We start from the raw sequence: 23,093 nt of genomic DNA on the forward strand, positions 1-23,093 counted from the left end.
ATTTATTAAAATCTAAGGATGCTATGCTTTTCTTAGTGGGTGTATAGAAATTTCGTTGACACTAAATTTCATGACTTCTAGGATCTGAAATATCAACTACAAAACTGAAGTCATAGAAACTAATTTGTTTACTTCTGGTTTTAAAAGAAAGTAATTGACAAAAATTTAATTTTGTCTTAGAAAGCCTGCTTTACTGTTCTATGGCTATACAATATTAAGAATCTTACACATAGAACTGACTGGAAGGCTATTTGGTGGTTTCTATAATATATTTATTTTGAATGACTTTCTATTAATATCTTCTTAATTTTTTAAAATGATTTTTACGGTATATTCTTATGCCTAGTTTGGTCTTGAAGGCCAGTATTTTGCCTCTCAAAGTGCATAGTACAGTGGTGAAGAGCAAGGGTATGCTTTCAGGCTGCAGGGCCTACTTTTTCATCTCCATAATGAGGATAGTAAATAGCATTGAACTCATGGAGTTGTGTTATTACATGTAAGGCATTTACAACAGTGTTTGGCACATAGTAAGTGTGCAGTAAGTATTTCTTCTCATTACTATCTATTTTTTATTATGGACAACCCTGGGAAAATGATATTAATTGATTGTTCTCATCAGGGTCCTATATTTTATGAATTTATATGTTTACTTGAATGCAGTACACCTGTATCAGAGATGTTAAATAACACTTTTTGAGAATTTCTTCTTTATGCACACTTTAAACCTGTTACTGGCACAGAATCTTAGTTTTTTGTTATAGAAGCAGTATTCTGTCTTTTCCACAGCAGTATATGTTGCAACTAATCTTGTCCAATATTTTCTACATTATTAGACATGATTCTGGAATCCTATTTATTTGCTTAGCTCCATATCAGTTGTAAATTTACATGTGTTGCATGGGAAATCTGGTTGATAAATTGGAAGTATACCTTTAAGTTTTGGGGATAATTTATTTGTTCACAGGTGGTGATCAGGGGAGTGGCTTTGGGACCGCAGGTAAAGCTCCTGTTAGTTCTGTGGTTTCACTTCCCAGTCAATCAAGTGCGTCTTCAGACAAGTATGCAGCTCTGGCAGAACTAGACAGCGTTTTCAGCTCTGCAGCCACCTCCAATAATGCGTACACTTCCACAAGTAATGCCAGCAGGTACCTTGTCTTTGTGTTTCTGCTTTGTGTTTAAATCTTTTTTCAACTCTGAATAATAATGTTGTTAAATAATGACTAGGGCATAATTTTAAAATTATTGAATATTTTTATAAATTTGAGGAAACAGTTTAATTTGCTAATTAAAATATAATCCTTGATTAGCTGCCCAATTCTATTTTTTCATTTAATGAAAAGTTTTATTTTCTTGAACACTAAAATGTAACTAAGAGATATAAACATCTCAAAATGGACAGCTATCTACAGATTTAATTATACTCAGCAGAGAATTCATTTCGGAAATTATATACTTTTAAGGTACAGTTTTTAGTCATAAAGACTAAATACTGAAAGTAACATTTTGTAGCCTTAGTTGAAAATACACATTTTTAGAAATGTTTGCACCAGAACAGAACACTAATTCTATATCTCTTCAGTGTCATATTGGTATTTATGAATAGACATATCTATTATTGTGTTCAAATATATCTGGTATAAAGGAATTCTTTGTAGCAGGAAGTCTGACACATTTTAACAACATTAGAGCATTAAAAGCTCTAATCAAGAGCAGTTTTGACTTCTTGATTTTAGAGTTAAGTTATATAGAAATACAGGTGACTTATATATACATTGTTTTATGCATCTCTGTTTTTCTAATTATTATTTTAATGACATGAGGACATGCTTTTTTTAAAAAAAATTGATTTTAGAGGGAGAGATGGAGAGAAACATCATGTGCAATTGAAACATCTATTAGTTGCCTCCCACATGTGCCCCAACTGGGAATTAAACCTGCAAAAGGTGTAGGGGGTGGTGCTCCAACCAGCAGAGCCACTGGCGAGGGCTTATGAACATTCTTGAAGAAATGTCAACAAATTAATTTTATTAAATCTTGATCCTTAAACATGTCTATTTTCTGTTTGTGGAAGTAAAGTATGCATCAGGTAGGTCTGCTGCTCATTGAGGTATGATGGCTGTCTTGTTTGGTTGTTGTGGGATGAACCAGCCACTTGTTTTCTGAAACACCATTTTTCCTTGGAAGATAACTGGTAGGCAAACCAAAATTATTCAGATTTGGATATTTGACAATATTTTCTTAAAAATAGAGTATTTAAGCCTGTCATTTTATGAAAATAACTGATAATAATCACACATTCAATCAAATATTAGAATTTTGGTAAATTTCTTAACTCTACCATGAGCATGACAGACAGCTTTTACCTTTCTGATGAGTGTGTGGTGATATTTATGAATGTGATGTGTTTTATTTTTTAATTTTGCATAAGGAAATGTGTTGACATTTGGAAGATTGGCATCAAGTATTTTCCAGATGATAGGACATCAGTAAAAAATTCATTTAAAGTGCAAGATAGATTAATGAATGTTAACTTTAATCCAGCAAAAAACAGTTCACTGATAAAGTTTCAAATTTCATATTGAAACTAACCTTTAGGAATTGTCACTATTTTTGGTATGATAACAAAGAAAATATCCACAACTAGAGGCCTAGTGCACAAAATCCGTACACTGCGGGGGGGGGGGGGGCGCGGTCCCTCAGCCTGGCCTGCGCCCTATTGCAGTCCAGGACCCCTCAGGGGATGTCCGCCTGCCAGTAGTCAGACATCCCTCTCGCAGTTTGGGACCCCTCACTCCTTACCGCCCGCCTGCAGCGGAGGCAGGAGAGGTTCCTGTCACTGCCACTGTGCCCGCCAGCTGTGAGTCCGGCTTCTGGCTGAGCAACGCCTCCCCTGTGGGAGCGCACTGACCACCAGCGGGCAGCTCCTGCTTTTGAGCCTCTGCCCCCTAGTGGTTAGTGTGCATCATAGCGACTGGCCATTCTGCCGTTCGCTTGATTTATTATATAGGATTATCTGAAAAAGCTATTCAAATGCTCCTTTGTTCAACTATGTATCTATGTGAGGCCAGTTTTGTGTGTGTTTGTTTTTATATATATATACATCAACCTAAACAACATGTCACAGCTGATTGATCTTCTGTTAAGCCAGCTACTAAAGGGATTTGCAAAAATATCAAACATTGTTACTGTTCTCATTAAGTTTTTTTATTTCAGAAAATATCCTATATAATAAAGAGCTAATATGCTAATTAGACCAGATGGCGGAAAGACCTCTGAAACCACCAGTGGGCCGGGGGGTGGGGCCACGAGGTAGCCAGGGCTGCGAAGGCCTACTCTTGCACAAATTTCATGCATCAGGCCTCTAGTACTTATCATAAAGTGCTACTTATTTGTTAGCATGTAATAATGGCTTTATTGTTATTTTTAAATAAAAAGTATTTTAAATTTGTTTTAATTTTTGTACTCTATGCATATTGATAAATAGAGCACACTGAAGCAAAGGTTCTTTGGGGTTCTCAGTAATTTTTCAGAATATAAATGAGCCATGAGACCTAAAGTTTGAGTACTTCCGTGATACATTGTATGTTTAAAATGATCAGTTTTCACATATTTATGGCCACCCTATAGATAGAATATGCTTGTTTTTTTTTTTAACAATTAGAACTCTTTTAATACTTGTTTTCAGCAATGTTTTTGGAACAATGCCAGTGGGTGCTTCTGCACAGACACAGCCTGCTTCTTCAAGTGTGCCTGCTCCATTTGGAGGTAGGTGTTTCTGGTAGTCGCCCCTTATGTGTGGAAGATACATTCCAAGACCCCCAGTGGATGTCTGAAACAGTAGATAGTACCAACCCTCATATTTACTATATTCTTCCTGTACATACATACCTATGATGAAATAAAGTTTAATTTATAAAATTTGGCTATTGACCATACAATTTTTTTTTTTGTTTGTTTCCTTAAGTTGAGAACTTTCACCTTTTCACTTGAAGGAAGCACTTTACAGCTTCTCTTTGGCATATACGAATTGCCAGCATCACTACTCTTGCGCTTTGGGGCCATTAATAAGTAAAAATCGAGCAGGGTGGAGAGAGATTTCATCACGTTACTCAGATTAGTGCATAATTTAGAACTTGTCGATTGTTTATTTCTGGAATTTTCCACTTAATATTTTTGGGCTGCCATTAACTGTTGGTAACTGAAGCCATGGAAAGTGGAGTCATGGATAAGGGGGGAGGAATAATGCGGACACTGTATAGAGCCCAAATGTATACTGTAGAGCATTTTCAGGGGAACCAGATGACAGAGCAAGTTTATTATTAGAAAGCTCTAGTTTTCTATCTTCATAAATATATTAAATATATTTTATATATTTTAGTATAAATGTATTATGATTTTATAGTGTACTTTATAATATTTTAAAGCTACGCCTTCCACAAATCCATTTGTGGCTGCTGCTGGTCCTTCTGTGGCATCTTCTACAAATCCATTTCAGACCAATGCCAGAGGAACAACAGGTAAGAAATATAAATTACGGAACAGCAAGTTTTGGAAAAGGTATTTATTGCAGAGAAACCATGTGAACAAACTAGAAAAATAAGGATTCTTTCTTACTGAAATGAGTGGTTAGTGGATGGGAGAGTTTGTTCCTAAAGACAAATATTTGCTGAAAGTTTATAAAATCCTGGAACTTAATGCATATTTGAGAAGGACCTTAGAAGTTAACTAGTGCCTACCCTGCTTGGTCACAGCTTTCATTTTCAGGGAGGATGCCCAAGGTATGGAGATGAGACTTCTTTGAACCACACAGCCAATTTTTGTAGAGATCGGACTTGTACACAGTAATTCTGACTTATTGTGGTGGTCTGCTTTCAGAATTACTGGATATGACTCATTCAACCATAGCAGAAAACATGTATAAGAAGGTTTTTTGCCTTGTTTCTGTCTTGACATGAGATTTCAAGGGCCGAATGGGCTTTATTAAATGAGGTCTTAAGATCAAATCTTTTTCTAGTGCATATCTCTTTTAGGATGTTAACATTTTAAAAATCATGGGAACCTGATTTTATTTTGGGTATAATGTTTGAGTATTTTCTCAATTGCTGCTTCCCCAAATGTAATTGTTAAGTATGCTGATTTATAATGAATGGACATATATTTTAGAAATAATTCCACCCCAGATGGTTAAAAAAACACAAAAAGGTTCTATTACATAACCTAAGTTTGTTTTTTATTAATTAGATTTATTTATATGTAGCCTCTCTGATCTCAGTCATGCCAGGTGGGAAAACACAAGATGCTTTTTTCTTATTCTGTCTTTTCAGCTATTGTATTTTAAACTGAGAGTGCCAATCACCTTCTAATGAACTACAGTGAATAATTTTCCCCTTGTAGTACTCAGTTAGTTTACTTGAGTTACCTTTAAGTATATCTAGTTATTGTAAAAAGTTGTAAATAAAAATCAAGTATTATCCAGGTGCTCTCTCCAAAGTTTGACTTTGCAGAAGCTAGGTCATTTTAGATGATCCTGTAAATTGCATTTTTGGGTGTGACTCATGAAGCCTACAAGTCTTTATGGATATAATTATATCTTCACATGAAAAAAAAAAGTGCTTATTTAAAATGATGGATTTCATAAAGGTTTCTTCATTTGGTATTATCTAATCTCCCCTTTATTGCAAACAGTGTAAATATCACAGTGTCATGAATATAGTTCAAATAAACTGGATGTGTTTTATCATGTATTATGCTATCTACTTTGTAAGAGTACATTCTAATTTTAGAACTTTTAATGAAACAAATTTACTTTTATTTTAACAATAGTTACCATTAAGTTAATGACATTGGTCTCTTTATGGCTTTCCATAAGGCCTTTCTGGAGCAATGCATTCTCAAGTGTTTCCTCACGCTCATTTTGGTAGGTGGCCACAACTAATGTCTAGATTTCTGTGGCAGTTTGTCTGCCTGCTTGTGGAAGCTTCTGCTAGTGTTCTGGATCCCTGCATGTGGAATTAAGTTCTTCCATGTTTTAAAATGGAGTGGGCATGAATGTGTGGCATTGGGACTGCATTATATTTAAAATTACATGGAAATCTTCTGTAGTGATTTATGTTTTAATGCTGAAAAGCATTATTGCTTACCTCCATGGTCATATTAGAATGTCACAGCTTTTTCAATTGTTTTTCTTGAGTTTGAATTTATAGTAGTTTGAGTGACACCTTTTTGATAAACCAAACCATTTTACCACATTATTCCATGGAGTTTGGTTTTGTTTAACTATGCCCTAAGTTCTGCTTTTTAGTGCTTTTTAAAAAATGATTTGTCCAAGTTATGTCAGTGCATTGTCTGTTATGAAACCCTCCTGTTTCCTCGCAGTATGCTTATTATTCTTTATTCACTTGCTTCCCAATGGCTGTTTCCCTTCTTTTTCTCCTTAATAATGAGAAAATAATTTAAAATTTTTTTACATTCTAATTAGGTTCATTGAGGATCATTGTTATAAACATTAGGATTATGAGGATTACTTTGGACAACATCTATAACTTTTTTTAGTTTTTTTTTAAAAGAATTTTTTGTAACATTTTTAGTATTTCTGTACTTAAAATCAATAGTTGAGTAAAATTTTTAAATCAGGAAATTAAGTGAGTTATGTTTTTGACAGCATCACTTAAAACTATTTCACTATATAATTACTACTATTCTATATTAAAAGCAACATTATTGACTCTTATTTCACTGAGGCCTTCCCTGGAACACTTAATCTTCTCTAGCAATAGTGATACACTGTTCTGCTACTACCTGTGTTTCAGTAATACGAATTATTTCTTGAGTTAATTCTTCAATGGGAAATGATGGCAGCATACCACATATGTAATGGTAGTTCACACAGATTTCCCCAACCTGTGACTGCTCTGTTCCACAGAGTTAATAGTGGCTAGACGTGGCAAGCCTTGAAGGAGCACAGTTTTGAACACAGTGTTCATTTACACTGTGTTCTTTATCTCTTCTAATAATGCTTAGTTCACATCCTTTTCCATCTTTGTACATTTTGCCCTAATTTTTATAACTCAGCAGTCCTAACCTTCCTTAACCCTTTATCCAGAGCAGTCTTTATTTACCATCCAGAAAAGGAATGTGGGAGTCCATTTATTTCTTTTGGAATTGATTTATTAGGAGTGTAGCATGTCCCTTTAATTGTGTTAGTGTTTTTAATTAAGATTCCCCTCCCCCATTTGGCTCTGGTTACAACGCTGCATAGGTTTAGCATGACCTGCATCTAACTCCTATAAGTTTTGTTATTTTTGCTGAGGTACTTAACACAGGTTCTAAAATTTTTTCCAGGAATTCACATATTATGTTATAGTACACAGTTCAATAGTTAAAATTAAATATGGGGTTATTTTACTATATATAGCAAAACAAAATGAAAAATAAACAAAAAAAATACTAGTATGTATGCATATGAGTTGCCATGACGATGGGCTTTAAAAAGTAGATTGCTGTTTAGAGCTGAATTTTATTAATATACTTTGAGAAATTTTTCTTCACTAGTTTTATTCTGGTTTTTTGGGTTTTAAGACAATAAATTTTATAGGTTGTAATACAGTATAGTGCTAAAACTTAACTGACTTTGTTAAGTTTTGAAATTTAGAATGCCTTTAATGTACATCTTAATATTTTTCAAGGTAAATGATATTTCTTCTGTAATGTTGAATATGAGAAATGAAATGTGCCCTTTTAAATGTAAGTGATCAGCCCTTTTCTTCTGTCAGCGGCGACCTTTGGCACCGCATCCATGAGCATGCCTGCGGGCTTCGGGACACCTGCGCCCTATAGTCTTCCCACCAGCTTCAGTGGCAGCTTCCAGCAGCCTGCCTTTCCAGCCCAAGCAGCTTTCCCTCAACAGACAGCTTTTTCTCAACAGCCCAATGGTAAGATCTGACATTTGTTTGTGAGTCCGCTGTAGGTCTCTTGTCCTATATAATAAAAGCCTAATATGGTAAGTGTCCAGTCATTCAGTCATCCGTTCAACTAATCAAAGCGTAATATGCTAATGATATGCTAAGGCCGCTCAACTGCTCTCTATGATGTGCACTGACCACCAGGGGGCAGACAGTTGACCAGTCACTATGACGTGCACTGACCGCCAGGGGACAGACACTCTGACTGGTAGGTTAGCTTGCTGCTGGGGTCCGGCCAATTGGGACTGAGTGAGACAGGCCGGACACGCCCTGGAATCCTCCCATGGTCCCACCCCAGTTGGCCAACCTCCTGCGTCCCTGCCCAGCCCCGATCGTGCACCGGTGGGGTCCCTTGGCCTGGCCTGGCCTGAGCCCTCTTGCAATCCGGGACTGCTCAGGGGATGTCAGAGAGCTGGTTTTGGCCCGATGCTGCTGACCAGACCAAGGGACCCCACTGGTGCATGAATTCGTGCACCGAGCCTCTTGTATTGTCATAATTTTATGTATTTGGACAAAAGAACTTAACTGAAGAATGCTGTAGTATGGTCTACTGAATGTGTATTTGGGCCTCAGAAAATTGACAAGTAATAAGTTTTTGTGACTAGATTATAGATGTAGGAGAAATCAGAGACTCTAAGGCAGCAGTTCTCAACCTGTGGGTCGCAACTCCTTTGGGGGGGGTCGAATGACCCTTTCACAGGGGTTGCCTAAGACCATCGGAAAACACATATAATTACATATTGTTTTTGTGATTAATCACTATGCTTTAATTATGTTCAGTTTGGGGGTCACCACAACATGAGGAACTGTATTAAAGGGTCACGGCATTAGGAAGGTTGAGAACCACTGCTCTAAGGAGTCCCCAGTGTCTTTCTTTTTTTTTTTTTTTAAAAAAATATATTTTATTGATTTTTTACAGAGAGGAAGGGAGAGAGATAGAGAGTTAGAAACATCGATGAGAGAGAAACATCGATCAGCTGCCTCCTGCACATCTCCCACTGGGGATATGCCCGCAACCCAGGTACATGCCCTTGACCGGAATCGAACCTGGGACCTTTCAGTCCGCAGGCCGACGCTCTATCCACTGAGCCAAACCGGTTTTGGCCCCAGTGTCTTTCTTATTCATTCATCTGTGTCCTAATACATCTCTTGATTTTAAAAAGAAACTTTTAAGGACATAGAGTGATTTTTTTTAAAATGTATTTTTATTGATTTCAGAGAAGAAGGGAGAGGGAGAGAGATAGAAATATCAATGATGAGAGAGAATCAGTGATCAGCTGCCTCCTGCACGCTCCCAACTGGGGATGGAGCCCACAACCTGGGCATGTGCCCTTGGCCGGAATCGAACCTGGGACCCTTCAGTCCGCAGGCCAACACTCTATCCACTGAGCCAAACCTGCTAGGGCTAGAGTGTTGTTGTTTTTGTTTTTTGTTTTTTGTGGGTTTTTTTTTCAAATATTTTGATTTCAGAGAAGAAGAGAGAGGAGGGGAGAGAAACATTAATGATGAGTGAGGATCATTGATCAGTTGCCTCCTGCACCCCCACATTGGGATCAAGCCCACACACCAGGCTTGTGCCCTTACCAGGAATTGAACCATGACCTCCTGGTTCATAGGTCGATGCTCAACCACTGAGCCATGCTGGCTGGGCTAGAGTGTTTTTGTTTTTTAATTTAAATTCTTTATTGTTTAATGTATTACATAAGTCTCCTTTTTCCCCCATTGACCTCTCCCTGGCCACCCCAACTCCCAGCACATGCCTTAAACCTCTCCGCCAATCCCCTCTGGTCTGTGTCCATTGGTTATGCTCATATGCAAGCATACAAGTCCTTTGGTTGATCTCTGAGTGTTTTTGTTTTGCATCAGAAAACTGCCATTTTGTTTAAGGTTTTTTTGGTGGGTGGTGGTGACAGTAGACTGATAAATAGGCAGCAATATATATTATGGTTAGAAATTGTTACTTGTTTTCAGGAAAATTCACTAGAGACTAGTTTGTGTGGTTCTCACCCTGCCCCACCCTACCCTCCCACCCCAGATTTTGTTTATGGCTAAAATTTGAATTCCATCGATTCAAAGATTATCCTAGAATTATGGATGTTCTTTTCTAAAGTTGTGCTTAACTAAAAATTTGGAAATAGGGTCTGGGACAGCCATAATGATGAAATGTTTCGTAAGGAATACTATGATGTCCACATAGAAACTGTTGTGTGGTCTTACAGCCCCTCTCAAATAGTCACCACCAGCTCATCTATTTATTAAATCCTTTAAATGTCAGTAGTTTACGTAGCTAAGACAAATTGGAATTAACTGTTTCGGGGGACTATATAAAAGCTCCTTAAGACATGCCACAGGAAGTTTATTTCTGGTTTTGAAAGAGCATAAGACCTAACAATTTAACATTGATATTTTATTATTGTCCTGGTAGGAGTTTCTCTGAAACGCATTATGAGGCTTTAATAAACATCAGATTGTCTCTCAAAGGTGGAATGGGTTATAATTGGTGGTTCTGTTTTAACAAGGTGCAGGTTTTGCAGCATTTGGACAAACAAAGCCAATGGTAACCCCTTTTGGTCAAGTTGCAGCTGCTGGAGTATCTAGTAATCCTTTTATGGTAAGTGAGGTGCAGTTTTAAGCACTTCGTAAGTTGTTGTGTGTTATTTTCAAATTAGGAAAAGCAAGATGTGTCTCCTGCTGGATGCTGTTTGCTACTGTACTGATAAGTCATTGCAGGAGTGTACACATTGAGGGAGCCACTATGCAAGATTCCTTTGTGACTCAAAAAACCACATTAATCATTTGAAATCAAAGAATTGACAGTAAATAAGCTATTTTATAACATGAAATTTGTCTGCTTTCTTGCAAAAGGAGCACTTTATGAGCAGCTATAGACAGAGTAAACATTGTGGAAAGGGGTCTTGGAGTCAGATTTAGTTTGAATCATAAATGCATTTTTTTAGAGTCAAGTCCTTTTTTGAGAATTATTTGAAATAATTATATAAAAGGCACAACACAGTGCCTAATACCTAATCTTTTATTATAGTATGCTGCTAATAACAATAGTAATAAATTTGATTGCCAATAATTAAATCTAAATACCCTTCATATTTTCATCACACACCACTTTTGTCTGTTTATTTATTTTGTCTTATGTTTTCCTTTAGACTGGTGCACCGACAGGACAATTTCCAACAGGAAGCTCATCAACCAATCCTTTCTTATAGCCTTATATAGACATTTTACTGGAAAGAACTTTTACATGGTCACATTACATCTCTCCGCCTCTTGCACTGTTGTCTTGTTTCACTGATCTTAGCTTTAAACACAAGAGAAGTCTTTAAAAAGCCTGCATTGTGTATTAAACACCAGGTAATATGTGCAAAACAGAGGGCTCCAGTAACAACTTTTAACCTGTGAATTGGCAGAAAAAGGTAGCGGTATCATGTATATTAAAAATTGGCTAATATTAAGTTATTGCAGATACCACATTCATTATGCTGCAGTACTGTACATATTTTTCTTAGAAATTAGCTATTTGTGCATATCAGTATTTGTAACTTTTAACACATTGTTATGTGGAAAATGTTACTGGGAAAATAGATCAGCCACTTTCAAGGTGCTGTCATGTATCTCGGAATGAATGACCTGAAATCATTTTAACCATTGCTACTGGAAAGTTACAAAGTCGGAAGTGGAAGGTTTTATTCAGTCTTGGATTTTTCCCTCCTAAAGAGCTCTTCTATTTATACATGCCTAAATTCTTTAAAAATGTAGAAGGATACCTGTCTGCATAATAAAGCTGATCATGTTTTGCTACAGTTTGCAGGTGAAAAAAATAAATATTAGAAAATATGCTATTGTTTTTGTGTTCTTGCTGCAATGCCTTTACCAAAGTGGCCTTAAATGTGAGTAGTGAATTGAGAACATCTTGAATTCTTAAATTAGGATTTCAGAAGACTTCTAGTGACTAACTTTTATGTCTAAAAGAGAAAATTTTATATAAAGGCCATGTAGAAAATGTATTAAAACTACTATGACTGCTATATTCATGAATATGTCAGTGGTAAAGCATTTACATGTAGCTTGTCAGATTCACCATAATCCTTCTAATTTCTTTGCAACTTCTTAATTTTGTGAAATTTGTAAATATGAAGAATTTGCATGTATGTGTATTTACAAATTTTTTCAAGTATCTTGAATTCTCAGACTTCAAAAGGCCTATTTTAAATATTGATTTTAAAAATACTGTATTTGAATGTATTGGAAGCAGACATGCATTAACTGTGACATGATTGCACCTCAGATTTGTTTTCTGTTTAGACAAACTGATATTATTAATAGGACATTTGTTTATGTTCATCTCTGGCGGGGTAAAGAAACTGGAACCCAGTGTTACCTTGAAGTTATAGAATACTTTGTTTAAAAGGGCAATGATACTAATATTTAGTTTTATCTTTTTGTTAATATTCAAATGAACTTGTTTAAATATTTATGTGCAGCAATGCCTCATTCATCCAGAGATAATCTGGCAGTCTCATCAAACCAACACAGCTGGGAAACTTGGAATCATCTTTTTTTTTTCTTTTTTTAAATGCCTTTTAGCAACCTACTTAAGTCATGAAGTCTTTACTGATTATTTGGTTTCCCAGCCCATAGCAAATTAGCAGTTCAGAGGTTGTGGCTCGAAAGGAAGGAGACAGAAAAAACTGTGAAGAGTATACTCTTGAAGACTATTTAGTGTAGGGGCAGCCAGCCCAGCCTAGGTCACTAAAGCACATCATCTTCTAATAATTGTCTATTTTGCTGACTCATTGTCATCAAGATAAGCTGAAATTACATATACAAATGGGTAGCATGTGTTTATAATGTTTTATCTTATAATGATTAGACATTTTTTAAAAAGCTTTGGTATTAAAAGAGGTGAACGTCTGTTTCCTCAAACATTTTATTCATGTTGAATACCTTTTTCAGTGGTGGCTACTTGAGTTATCCTACTATCCTCAAGCTGTGTAGTGTTTTAGACTTGTTCAAACATTGCTGTTTGTTGAATATCTAGCTGAATGTGTGGTTTTCCTGACCCATTTGATAAGAAGACTGGGAGATCTCTGCCCCTTTTCTGAGCAGTATGCCTCTTTAGAATTAAATGAATGCTGCAACAGTTGTGGTGTGTGTTGGTGTATACTTGAAATGTCTCTACATTTGTGGGGTCTCCACCCTATTTTTCATGGAGGGAACACTAAAGAAATGTCTTTGAATGTCTGTATTTTAGATTGTATTGGGTCCTAATCAATCCACATGTATAAAGTTATAATATATAATTGTAGGCATTACCCAAATAACCTTCCAGCTTTCCATCTAAGAAATAAGTAAATTAAACAGTTATTATGAAAATAATTTTAAAGACTATTTGTTCTGAGTAAATTTTGAATTTTGTAATTAAATGGGAACTCTTAATAACTTAATTGAAATGAGTGCTTATAAAATTAAATATGTAGTTTAAGAAGTCCAGAGTTACAGTAGATTTAAATCAACTTCAGTTAGACTTTCCTATTCAGCTTTGCATCTGCTTTTCGATAGACCATCAGAATTGTCTCTACATTTGTGGGGTCTCCCTCCACGCCCTTTTTCATGGAGGGAACACAGAGAACTGAAGAGAAAATTCTCGAGGTGACAAGGCTGAAGACCTTCGTGTTTCCTGGCTTCTGGTTGAATCAGATCTTTTTCTCCTATCTTTACTCAGGAAAGAAAATTTTCTTTTAGGGTGGAGAACTTTGTTACATTTAAAGGCATGCTGTATTTTCATTTTTGTGAAAAATAGAGGTAATTACTTTCTTTGTTCAAATAATTCCTCTAAATTTGAAGGAGCATATCAGTGGTTTACCTGTGAGTTGTCCCTTCCCCCAGTGCACACTGTCTTTGCTACATACAGTTCCTGGAAATTGGTAAAATGGATGTTTTTGTACCATTTCCCCAAAAGTTTTGAGAAACTGGGTCTCGGCACCATAATCCCCAAAGAGCTTTTGTTTATATGACGTGTTGGTCAGAATTTACTGTATTAGAAATTAATACCAAGTCATTTAAGAACTATGTTTATTTAAATATACCAATAAATCCATTACATGTTAACAAATATCATTTTTATAAAAATAAGTGTTATCCAAAAACAATGAGAACATTCTGTTTTGCTCATCTTTTAAATATCTGGACCAAGAGAAGCAGCAGAGTCTCATTGTGATTCTTTTTCTATCATGTGGCATGTGGACGCTGGAAAACTCTACTGTGAACTTGCAAGATCATGGGTGAAGCAGAGATACAACATTTTGGTACTGTTATGAAAATAGTTTGGATCTTGTGTTCTGGGACCCTCCAGGCTCCTCAGACTAGTCTTTGAAAACCACCGCACTAGACTTCAACGGTGTATATTTTTGGAACAGCAGCATTTAGTTGTAAGCATAGTGCTCACTGAACTTCTATATTTTTTTTACTTAGTTGGTGGGAAAAATGAAAATTCCTGTTGAAGTTGCAAATGTTAAGCCCGGCCAGTGTTGTTCAGTGATTGAGCATCAGGAGTTCACTACTGTTTGATTCTGGCAGGGCACATGCCCAGGTTGCAGGCTCAATCCCCAGTAGGGGGCGTGCAGGAGGCAGCCAATCAATGATTCTCTTATTGGTGTTTCTCCCTCTCTGAAATCAAGGAAATATATTTTAAAAAGTGCTATCATGCTTATTTGTAAGATTTTAAAAAATATTTCCCAATCCTGAAAGAGTTTGCATATCCTATATGTCTAATAAAAATTTAATTTGGGTTCCATTTATAAGTTGATAAAATCAGTACAGTTTATTCTTGAAGGGCTTATTTAAGTTTACAAGTAAATTAATAGGGTAATTAGTGGAGCATGTTTTAAACTAAAGAGCTCTTTAAAGTATCATAATTTGTGAAACAATGTTATTAATAGTTTGTTCCCCGGTTTTTAAATTTGTAAAATATGTTATTCACATTTGTATTGAGTTAGCCTATTGCATTGAATGCATCCTCATTGTATATTTTAAAATGTTATAATGTCAATAAAATTTTTATGTGATGTATTTGGACAAGCAAATATATGGCCAAGATGTAATGAATGTTTTATTGGTGAATATTTAGCAACTGCTTCTGATGGAGAAGTGCCCTGTTTTGTAGTGTTGACTGATTGATACTTGTGGTATAAATATTGTTGCCATGGCTGATTGCACCTACCAATCCGGTATTAAACTTTTAGTTAGAAAGATAAAACATACTAGCAGCTCTTCTAAGCTTTTGCAAGCCAACACTAGCACACACTGACATATAATTCCACAACTCAGTCATTACATTTATTGGTTATTTGCTTATTGTATCCAATATTTGAAGGGTCTTGTATTGTTCAGCAAGATTTGGACACTAATTCATTTCTAGAAGCAAACTGGGTCTGAGGTATTTAATCTAAAAATAAGTATTGTGAAACCGTGGTTTTAAAAAGTCCAGTTATTGTGCTGCAGGGGTTGTACATTCATGGCACATACTCTGAATTCTGTCTACATTTGTGTTTCGTTCAGCAGTTTAAAAACTTGTATTTTGAATAGTTTTAAGGGAAGATGTGCTCTTAAGTTGGCCACTAGCCTACCACTCCCAGCTTCCTTAGGCTCAAACATTAAGATGCATTTTAAAGCCATTCAATTGCAAATCCAACTTGACATAAAAGGGCTCTTATGCTTCCTCTTCTGATTTTGGGGTCAGTCCTTAGTATTTGAATTTATGATATTTTCCAGTGAAGGCTTTTGCCAATAATACATTTTCTTTCAAACCTGGTAACCTCTGTGCATTCTGCTTATTTTATGCCAATGGATAAGAATTTAACATATCTTGAAATAAATTTTTGAAATCTGCTTGTCTAACTCACAGGACTTTGGAGTTGAATTACAAAAGGATGTTATTGGGGATTTCATGTAAAGGAAAAGTGATCTTTGGTAAAATACTTCAGTTGGGAATTTAAATGCCCATTGGGTTGGTTTGGGTTTTTTAAATTAATTCTTTGGAATTTTGAGTAGATGTTACCCAAGTTGTAATTTAAGCAATATTTAAATAAATTCTCAACGTTTCCCCTCAGTCTTGAGGGACAGAGGAAGCAGACACCAAAGAGCCTTCTAATTTTCACTAAATATTGAGTAAAAGCAAAGGATTGTAAACTGTTTCATAGAAGACCATGGGTACAATCAGGCTTTTTAAATACTTTAAGTTTTTTTAATATTAAAATAATACATGCTTACGATTTTTAAAATCATGCAATATATAAAGGGTATGAAGTCAAAACGTGTCTCCTTCCTGTGATCTTGTTCCCATACCCCCAAGGAATATTTTGTCTTGTATAGTCTTTTAGAAATGTTATTTAATACTAATGTACACATATATATTTGCCTCTTGTCCCCCCCTTACTTTAGATGTACTATTTTGTATATTGGTTCTTTTTAACTTGATTATCTTTATTATCACATCCAGTTCTAACTCATTTTAATGGCTCCAAGATTTCATTATGTGGATGTTCCTTTTGAAGAACATTTGTTTATAGATTTTTGTACTAAAAACATTGTTACAATGTGAGTATCTTTGTGTATAATATATATGAAGATTAGTCTGGATTCTGCCTGATGGGAAACTCAATAAAATAGACATTCTATTTTTAGGCTCACCAGCTGTTTAAGTATGAATTTGCACGTCCACTTAGGAAATTTGCACTTCCAGTTAGGAAATTTTCATCCGAAGAAGAAAAAAAATCACTCAAATCAAGTACCTTAAAATATTTGGAGAAATCCTATGCTTTCTGGCATTTAGTCATATTTATTTTGCATGCTGATTTTGCCATTGCTCCTACCCATGACTCTTGGAGTTTCTAAACGTACACTTTGGGGCTCTGCTTACTACCTGTTGGTATTGTGCCTTATCTATGTTATCTTAGAATATATCATATTTTTAAAAAATATTTTTAATTTCAGAGAGAGGAAGGGAGAAAGAGAAACATCATGATGAGAATCAATCAGCTGCCTCCTGCACACCCCACACTGGGTATCAAGCCCAAAACCACAAGTGTGTGTCCGGACTGAGCATTGAACCGTGATCACCTGGTTCATAGGTCGACACTCAACCACTGAGCCAAACGGGGCCAGGCAGAATATACCATATTTTTAAGAAGAAAAATACAAATTTACTGTGCCAAAATAATGGCACAACTACATGTTTTATTCATTATTTCTTCAAAATTAATTCTCTTTGCCTTAGAACAGACAGGTAAAAATGGAAAAGTTCTGCTTTTCATTCTTTATAAGATTAGAGTTCAGAGAGTTTCTCTAAATATATTTACCATTAGTCAAGGACAGGGTTTGCTCCCTGGAGTAATTTGTTTATGAGGAATAATATGAGCCCTAATTATTAATAGAAAAGATATCTTAGCACATGAAGTCTAGGAATCAGGAACCAGAGAACTTTATGAGTAGTCAGAGGAAGAATGAGGCACTTTTAGTCAGCAGTGTATGTCTTGGAAGTTGTATTAATGTGCCAAGATTTATGAAGACCAGTCTTGATGCAGGAACACTTCATACAATTGATGTCATTTAATGGCTACAACAACACTACAGCTTCCAGGCAGTATTTGTCACAGGAAAATTGACATTTAGTGTTGGCCAAGATTATTCAGCCAAGTGGCGAGTAGACATAAGACTGACCTTGAAGTTTCTCATTTATATTGTACTAAAAGCCCCATGTATGAAAATTTGTGCAAGAGTAGGCCTTCCTTCCCCCTGGCTGCCAGCACCAGCTTCCCTCTGGCACCCAGGACCCATCCTGGCTTCCCTTAGGCTGCCCGCAGGCACCCAGTTCCCGGCTGGCTTCCCTCTGGCCCCAGCTTCGTCAGGAAGGACGTCCGGAATGACATCTAGAAGATGTTCAGTCTAATTAGCATATTACCCTTTCATTATAGACTAGAGGCATGAAATTTGTGCAGGGGGGATGTTGTCCCTCAGCCCAGCATGCACCCTCTCCAATCTGGGACCCCTCAGGGGATGTCCGACTCACAATCTGAGACCGCTGGCACCTAACCACTCACCTGCCTGCCAGCCTGATCACCACCTAACCACTCCCCTGCAGGCCTGATTGCCCCCAACTGCCCTCCCCTGCTGGCCTGACCGTCCCCTAACTGCTTGCTCCTCTGCTGGCCTGATGGCCCTAACTTCTTGCTCCCCTGCCGACCTGATCACCCCTAACCGCCTCTGCCTTGGCCCCTGCCACCGTGGCTTTGTCCAGAAGTCAGACGTCCAGAAGATGTCTGGTTGACCTGGTTTAATTAGCATATTACCCTCTTATTAGAATAGATTACTACTAAGAAGCTCCTGGTTCCAGCAGTTTTAATAAGAGTTTGGGTTTAAAAAACTTGTTTCACCATCATTAATAGGAATTAAAAGACTCACAGCCTTTCTATCTGAAATTGTCTAATTTTGTTTTTTTCTCCATGTTTTTGCCCATAAGTTTTGCATCACAAGCATAGCCAGTTTTTAATATTGTACTTTTGCCACATAATTTTCCAATATGTTTCCAAAATGGAAACATATTTCTGATTGTGAAAATAATATGTGCTTGTAAAGAATCTGAAAGTAGAGAAGATTTTTTAAAAAAATCCTGTGCAGATATAAATACTGGGTTGTGTTCCATGTATAGTTAACATAAGGACCTCTTACAGAATGTAATCATGCTTCCTATTTTATCACCTTTTACTCAATATATCATGGGTTTTACTTTCAAATATAGATTTCCATTCTCTTTAATGATGCTTTATTAGGTGGGGTTCCAATTTTTAGCATCGGAAATGTTGCCTATACTTTTGCACATGTACGGTTTGGTGTCATGTCTTAGAAATGGAATCGCTGAGTGAACAGTGTACATCTCAAACATTTTCTATATTGCTCTGTAGTCTTCCTATTCATTTATCATTTTTTAATAATTTAAATAACATTAATTGAATACTTTGCTGTGTATAACCTTTTATTTGTATTATATCTTGGAATAAATTCTTCTAAAGTCACACTATTGGCTTATAAGCATTAACATTTTGTCCTCAACTAAATTGCTATTTTTACAGGGATTGCTTTAATTTTTGCAAATACCAAAAAGGCACATGGGCCATTTTTACCTCAATTTCTGGTTGTCAGAAATCTCTGGGAATTATTTTAGTAAGTGCTAATTTAAGGGAGCTGAAATAATGCCTCATCTTTTCTTCTTTCAATTACTGCTGAGGTTGGTTTTCCCCATGTTTTACTAGTTACATTTTTTCACTTATAATTGTTTCAAAGGTTAAGGTAGACATAGTAATGAGATCACCTAAATTTGTATTTTTGTTCATCACATTCTATATTGTTTTGGAATTACAGAGGCACCCTCAAGGAAGAGACCTCTTTTCTGAAATGCTCATCTTTTAAAAATTGTTTTGTTAGAACTTTTTGTATATTGACATTAAGTAAAATTACTTATGTATTTACCAAATATTTCTCCTATTCTTTTTATGTATAGAGCAGTGGTTCTCAATCTTCCTAATGCCTTGACCCTTTAATACAGTTCCTCATGTTGTGGTGACCCCCAATTTTATTGTTACAAATTGAACATAATTAAAGCATAGTGATTAATCACAAAAACAATATGTAATTATATATGTGTTTTCTGATGGTCTTAGGCCACCCCTGTGAAAGGGTCACTCGACCCCCAAAAGGGTCGCGACCCACAGGTTGAGAACCACTGGTATAGAGGTTCTGTGTTTTTATAGAGTCAAATCTATCTGAGTCCCTGACATTAAACCAGTGCTGGCAAGTGGTAGGCACTTTTTTCTTTCTTTTGGGTAATTTAACCAAATGAATGAAATACATATTCAATCCTAAACTGAATTCCTTGACTCACTTCCTGGAGTGATAAAATTGGGTCCTATGACTCATTTCCCAGTGGGGAGGTGGCTGCCCTGCTTCCTGGCACATCCACGGCCTCCCTTGCCAGATGGCTTTGCCATCAGCCCTTGCCAAATGTTACCCATTGCTCAAGTGACGTGCTGAGCAGCCTCGTCATCACTGGTTATGTCCCAGCAAATATTGATTATCCTAAGAGTTCACATGTGATGCCATGATAAAAGGGGAAGACCCCAGGTGGATGTTTCTGCAATGAAAGAATCTACTTTTGTTATGCATGTATGGGTTGAGATGGGGGACTTAGGAGAAGAGAAGATATAAGTGTCAGGGAGAAAAGCAAGGGGTGGAGCAACCAAGGAACAACTGGAAAATCACCCTACCCCCACCCCCACTCCATTAGAACCTGATATTTTACAAGTCTCTGCTACTTTTAAAGTGATAGAAAGCCGACACTGTTCAAATTGAGAACAGAGGTTAGTTGTCCTTCAAGTATTTCCTGATAAATTGGTTTTACTTATCCAGGGAGAAGGAACAATACCTGGGCATCTAGTCATCCCAGCCCGCATTTGCCCTTGTTTACCCAGCAACCTGCTTGGCGCAGCCTCTGGTGTTGAAGGGCAGCAACCAGGTGGGCGCGTGGTGGTAGAATCTCTCAAGTCTGGATTCCCAAGCCAGCTCCCTACCTCAGAAAGCCTCCCACCTGTGGCACTTGTTTAATCTCCCTGAATGTTAGTTTTTCAATTTGTAAAAAGGGGAACATGATATCTTTCAAGATTGTCTTCAGAATTAAATTTTATTGATGTATGCCCTCTATAGGTGGCAATGATTTAGGTCCTCATTATTGTTGTCATGGCTTTTATTTTTGAGCTTTTATGTGTTCAGAGTCTATATTTCTTTTATATCTGGCCCAATTTTAAAAATAGAATGTGGTTCTATATCCTTATATTAATGTAAATTAAAATTCTAGCATTATCTGCATAACCCTCATCATGAAAGTAAATTTGACTGAAATCACTTCACATTAGTTGTATACATCAAGTTAGTAACAATGAAATCTTCAGTCCAGATCAAATAAAAATAACTCCTGCCTTCGGTAGACAAATCAATACTTTCCTTAATAAGTGTATATCTGGGGAATAAATTTTAGTTAAAATGGGCCGTTCTTCATTATCACTGAACTCTGAAGAATTTAGGAGCTGGAAGGGACCCTTGGCAGAATCTGAGCTCAATGTTTACAAAGGGAAGAAATGGCTGCTTAGAGAGGGTTAGTGACTTGTGGACATGCAGACAGGTGCAGGGTGATATGGACAAGACCAGAGGGTGCTGTCCCCCATTCCCATTCGATGCATGTTCCAAGGCATCAACTCCTGAGCTAAGATAAAGACAAATAGTGATACTGGTCACTTGCCCTTAACATTTTGCTGTATGTTATCCCTTCAATTACCTGTGTGAACCCTAGTGGACGACTCCCCTCTCACGCCCTCAGGATCCATCCTAGCTCATCAACCTTATAACACCCAGGTTCTCTGACCTCAAGTTCAAAGGCTTCGTAGATCTGCCTGTGGCAATTATAGCCTCCCACACTGTATTCCCACAGTCTTTTGAACGATTACAGATGTGGTTTTTTCTGGGTAAAAATGCTCAGCCCTAGGTCCCATGGCTCCCATGGAGAAGTGTTTGATGTGGACTGGCACCTCAGTATGTGAGCAAACTTTTCCTGACACCTGTTTTCTGTTCCTTTCCATGACTCCTACTTTCTAACTCTTGATTCTGTTCTGTGTCAGAACAACTCAAAGGAGAAAGAATATTCATTAACATCCTCCCTAAAAAAGTAGTCAAAAGCTATTTTGAATGCCTTAGGTTCCAGGAAATAGATGTGTCTCTTTGTTCTTGCCTTGGTCCTGCGGCAAAATGTCTTAACCCAGGATCAAGAGGCTGGTAATTGAAGGAAACAAAGGTGCTGCCCCCTGAGCTAGTGTGGGTGAAATCTGGGTGGGAGATGGGGGGCAGGTAGGTCTTTTCTCTGGAGGGTGAATTTCCAGCCTGTGGAAGCACGTTGGATGGTCTTACAAAATATCCTCATAGATTAGACATTTTGGATACCTCATTCCAAAGGTTTGATTTTTATTGCCCAACTATTTGGCCAGAATTTTAGTTTTTTGGTAGCTCAATTTTGCTTGTATCTAATTACACTTTTTTTTTGTAATGAGTAACAAAAACCACAATAGCAAAAACAAATAAAAAACACAAAAAAAATCAACTCTAGATGGATCAAGAGATGATTTTTATGCCTTTTAAAAAGAGTACCAGCTCAATCATAAAAACAAACAAAACACACACACATACACACACACACACACACACACACAACAAAAAAAACAAAAAACGGAAGGTTTGCTTTCAAGATGGCATTATTTTCTGAGTTCCATCACCTGCTCTGGTGACCTCCAGAAGCTTGGAAGACTGACCTTAGGCATCCTTTATGAAACCATTGATTTTAATTTAAATGAACTTCCTTGTATTATTATGAGGCATTCCCCCTGCTGATTTAGATGACATGCATTTTTTAAAGTGTTTCAATTTAAAATCTTTCTGGAAGACACATTGTACTTTGGGTTTGCTGCTTTGCTTCTCTGCTCGGTGAGTTTTCTGTGAAGAATGTCGCTGGCCCAAAGCCTAATGACGCAACTGAATTGCATACTCTACCGAGGAAAGAAGGGTCAGATCTCTGTGTGACCCACACGCCTCACATAGACACTGTTCAAAACCCAGCCTCTCTGGCCTTGGAAATGGCTTTAAATTGATTCTTGGTGATGTGACCACCTGCTGCCATGCCCTGGAAAGAGGGTGAAATCATTCATTCATCAAATATTAATTGATGCCATACACTGTGAAAGGACCTGGGAGTTCAAAACCAAAGCCACGTGGTTCCTGCCCTCCAGAACTTCAAGGGTCTTGTAAACAGGCACATACCAGTCAGACCATGTAAAAGGCAGGTGCTCACACCGGTGAGGGGGCAATCGAGTCTGTGAATGAGCTTCCTTTCATTTAATCAGTAGATATTTTGATGTAAGGTTCAGGTTTAGATTTTTTGCATGGATGTGCCATTGCTCTAATATCATCTGTTGAAAAGATTCTTCTTCTTCCATTGAATTACTTTTTCTCCTTTGTCAGAAATCA

The 23,093-nt window shown here is 36.9% G+C and overlaps 1 protein-coding gene across 7 annotated transcripts in view; it reads left to right on the forward strand.

Moving 5' to 3' along the window:
• AGFG1 (ArfGAP with FG repeats 1) overlaps nucleotides 1-16,651 on the forward strand; it is a 74,382-nt gene extending 57,731 nt beyond the window's left edge. For 2 of the 7 annotated variants that reach the window (XM_081095791.1, XM_081095787.1), the window contains 7 exons: nucleotides 965-1,145; nucleotides 3,686-3,765; nucleotides 4,425-4,517; nucleotides 5,870-5,917; nucleotides 7,773-7,931; nucleotides 10,487-10,572; nucleotides 11,123-16,651. In XM_081095791.1, the coding sequence (XP_080951917.1) occupies nucleotides 965-1,145; nucleotides 3,686-3,765; nucleotides 4,425-4,517; nucleotides 5,870-5,917; nucleotides 7,773-7,931; nucleotides 10,487-10,572; nucleotides 11,123-11,182 (707 nt within the window). In that variant the 3' untranslated portion in view covers nucleotides 11,183-16,651. Of the gene's footprint in view, nucleotides 1-964; nucleotides 1,146-3,685; nucleotides 3,766-4,424; nucleotides 4,518-5,869; nucleotides 5,918-7,772; nucleotides 7,932-10,480; nucleotides 10,573-11,122 lie in introns of all 7 variants that reach the window. The other 5 variants (XM_081095786.1, XM_081095790.1, XM_081095788.1 and 2 more) reach the window with 3 other exon arrangements.
• The last annotated feature ends 6,442 nt before the right edge of the window (nucleotides 16,652-23,093 follow it).

The sequence above is a fragment of the Myotis nattereri genome (assembly GCF_964212035.1).
Source record: "Myotis nattereri genome assembly, chromosome: 7".
In the NCBI taxonomy this organism is placed as follows: Eukaryota; Metazoa; Chordata; class Mammalia; order Chiroptera; family Vespertilionidae; genus Myotis; species Myotis nattereri.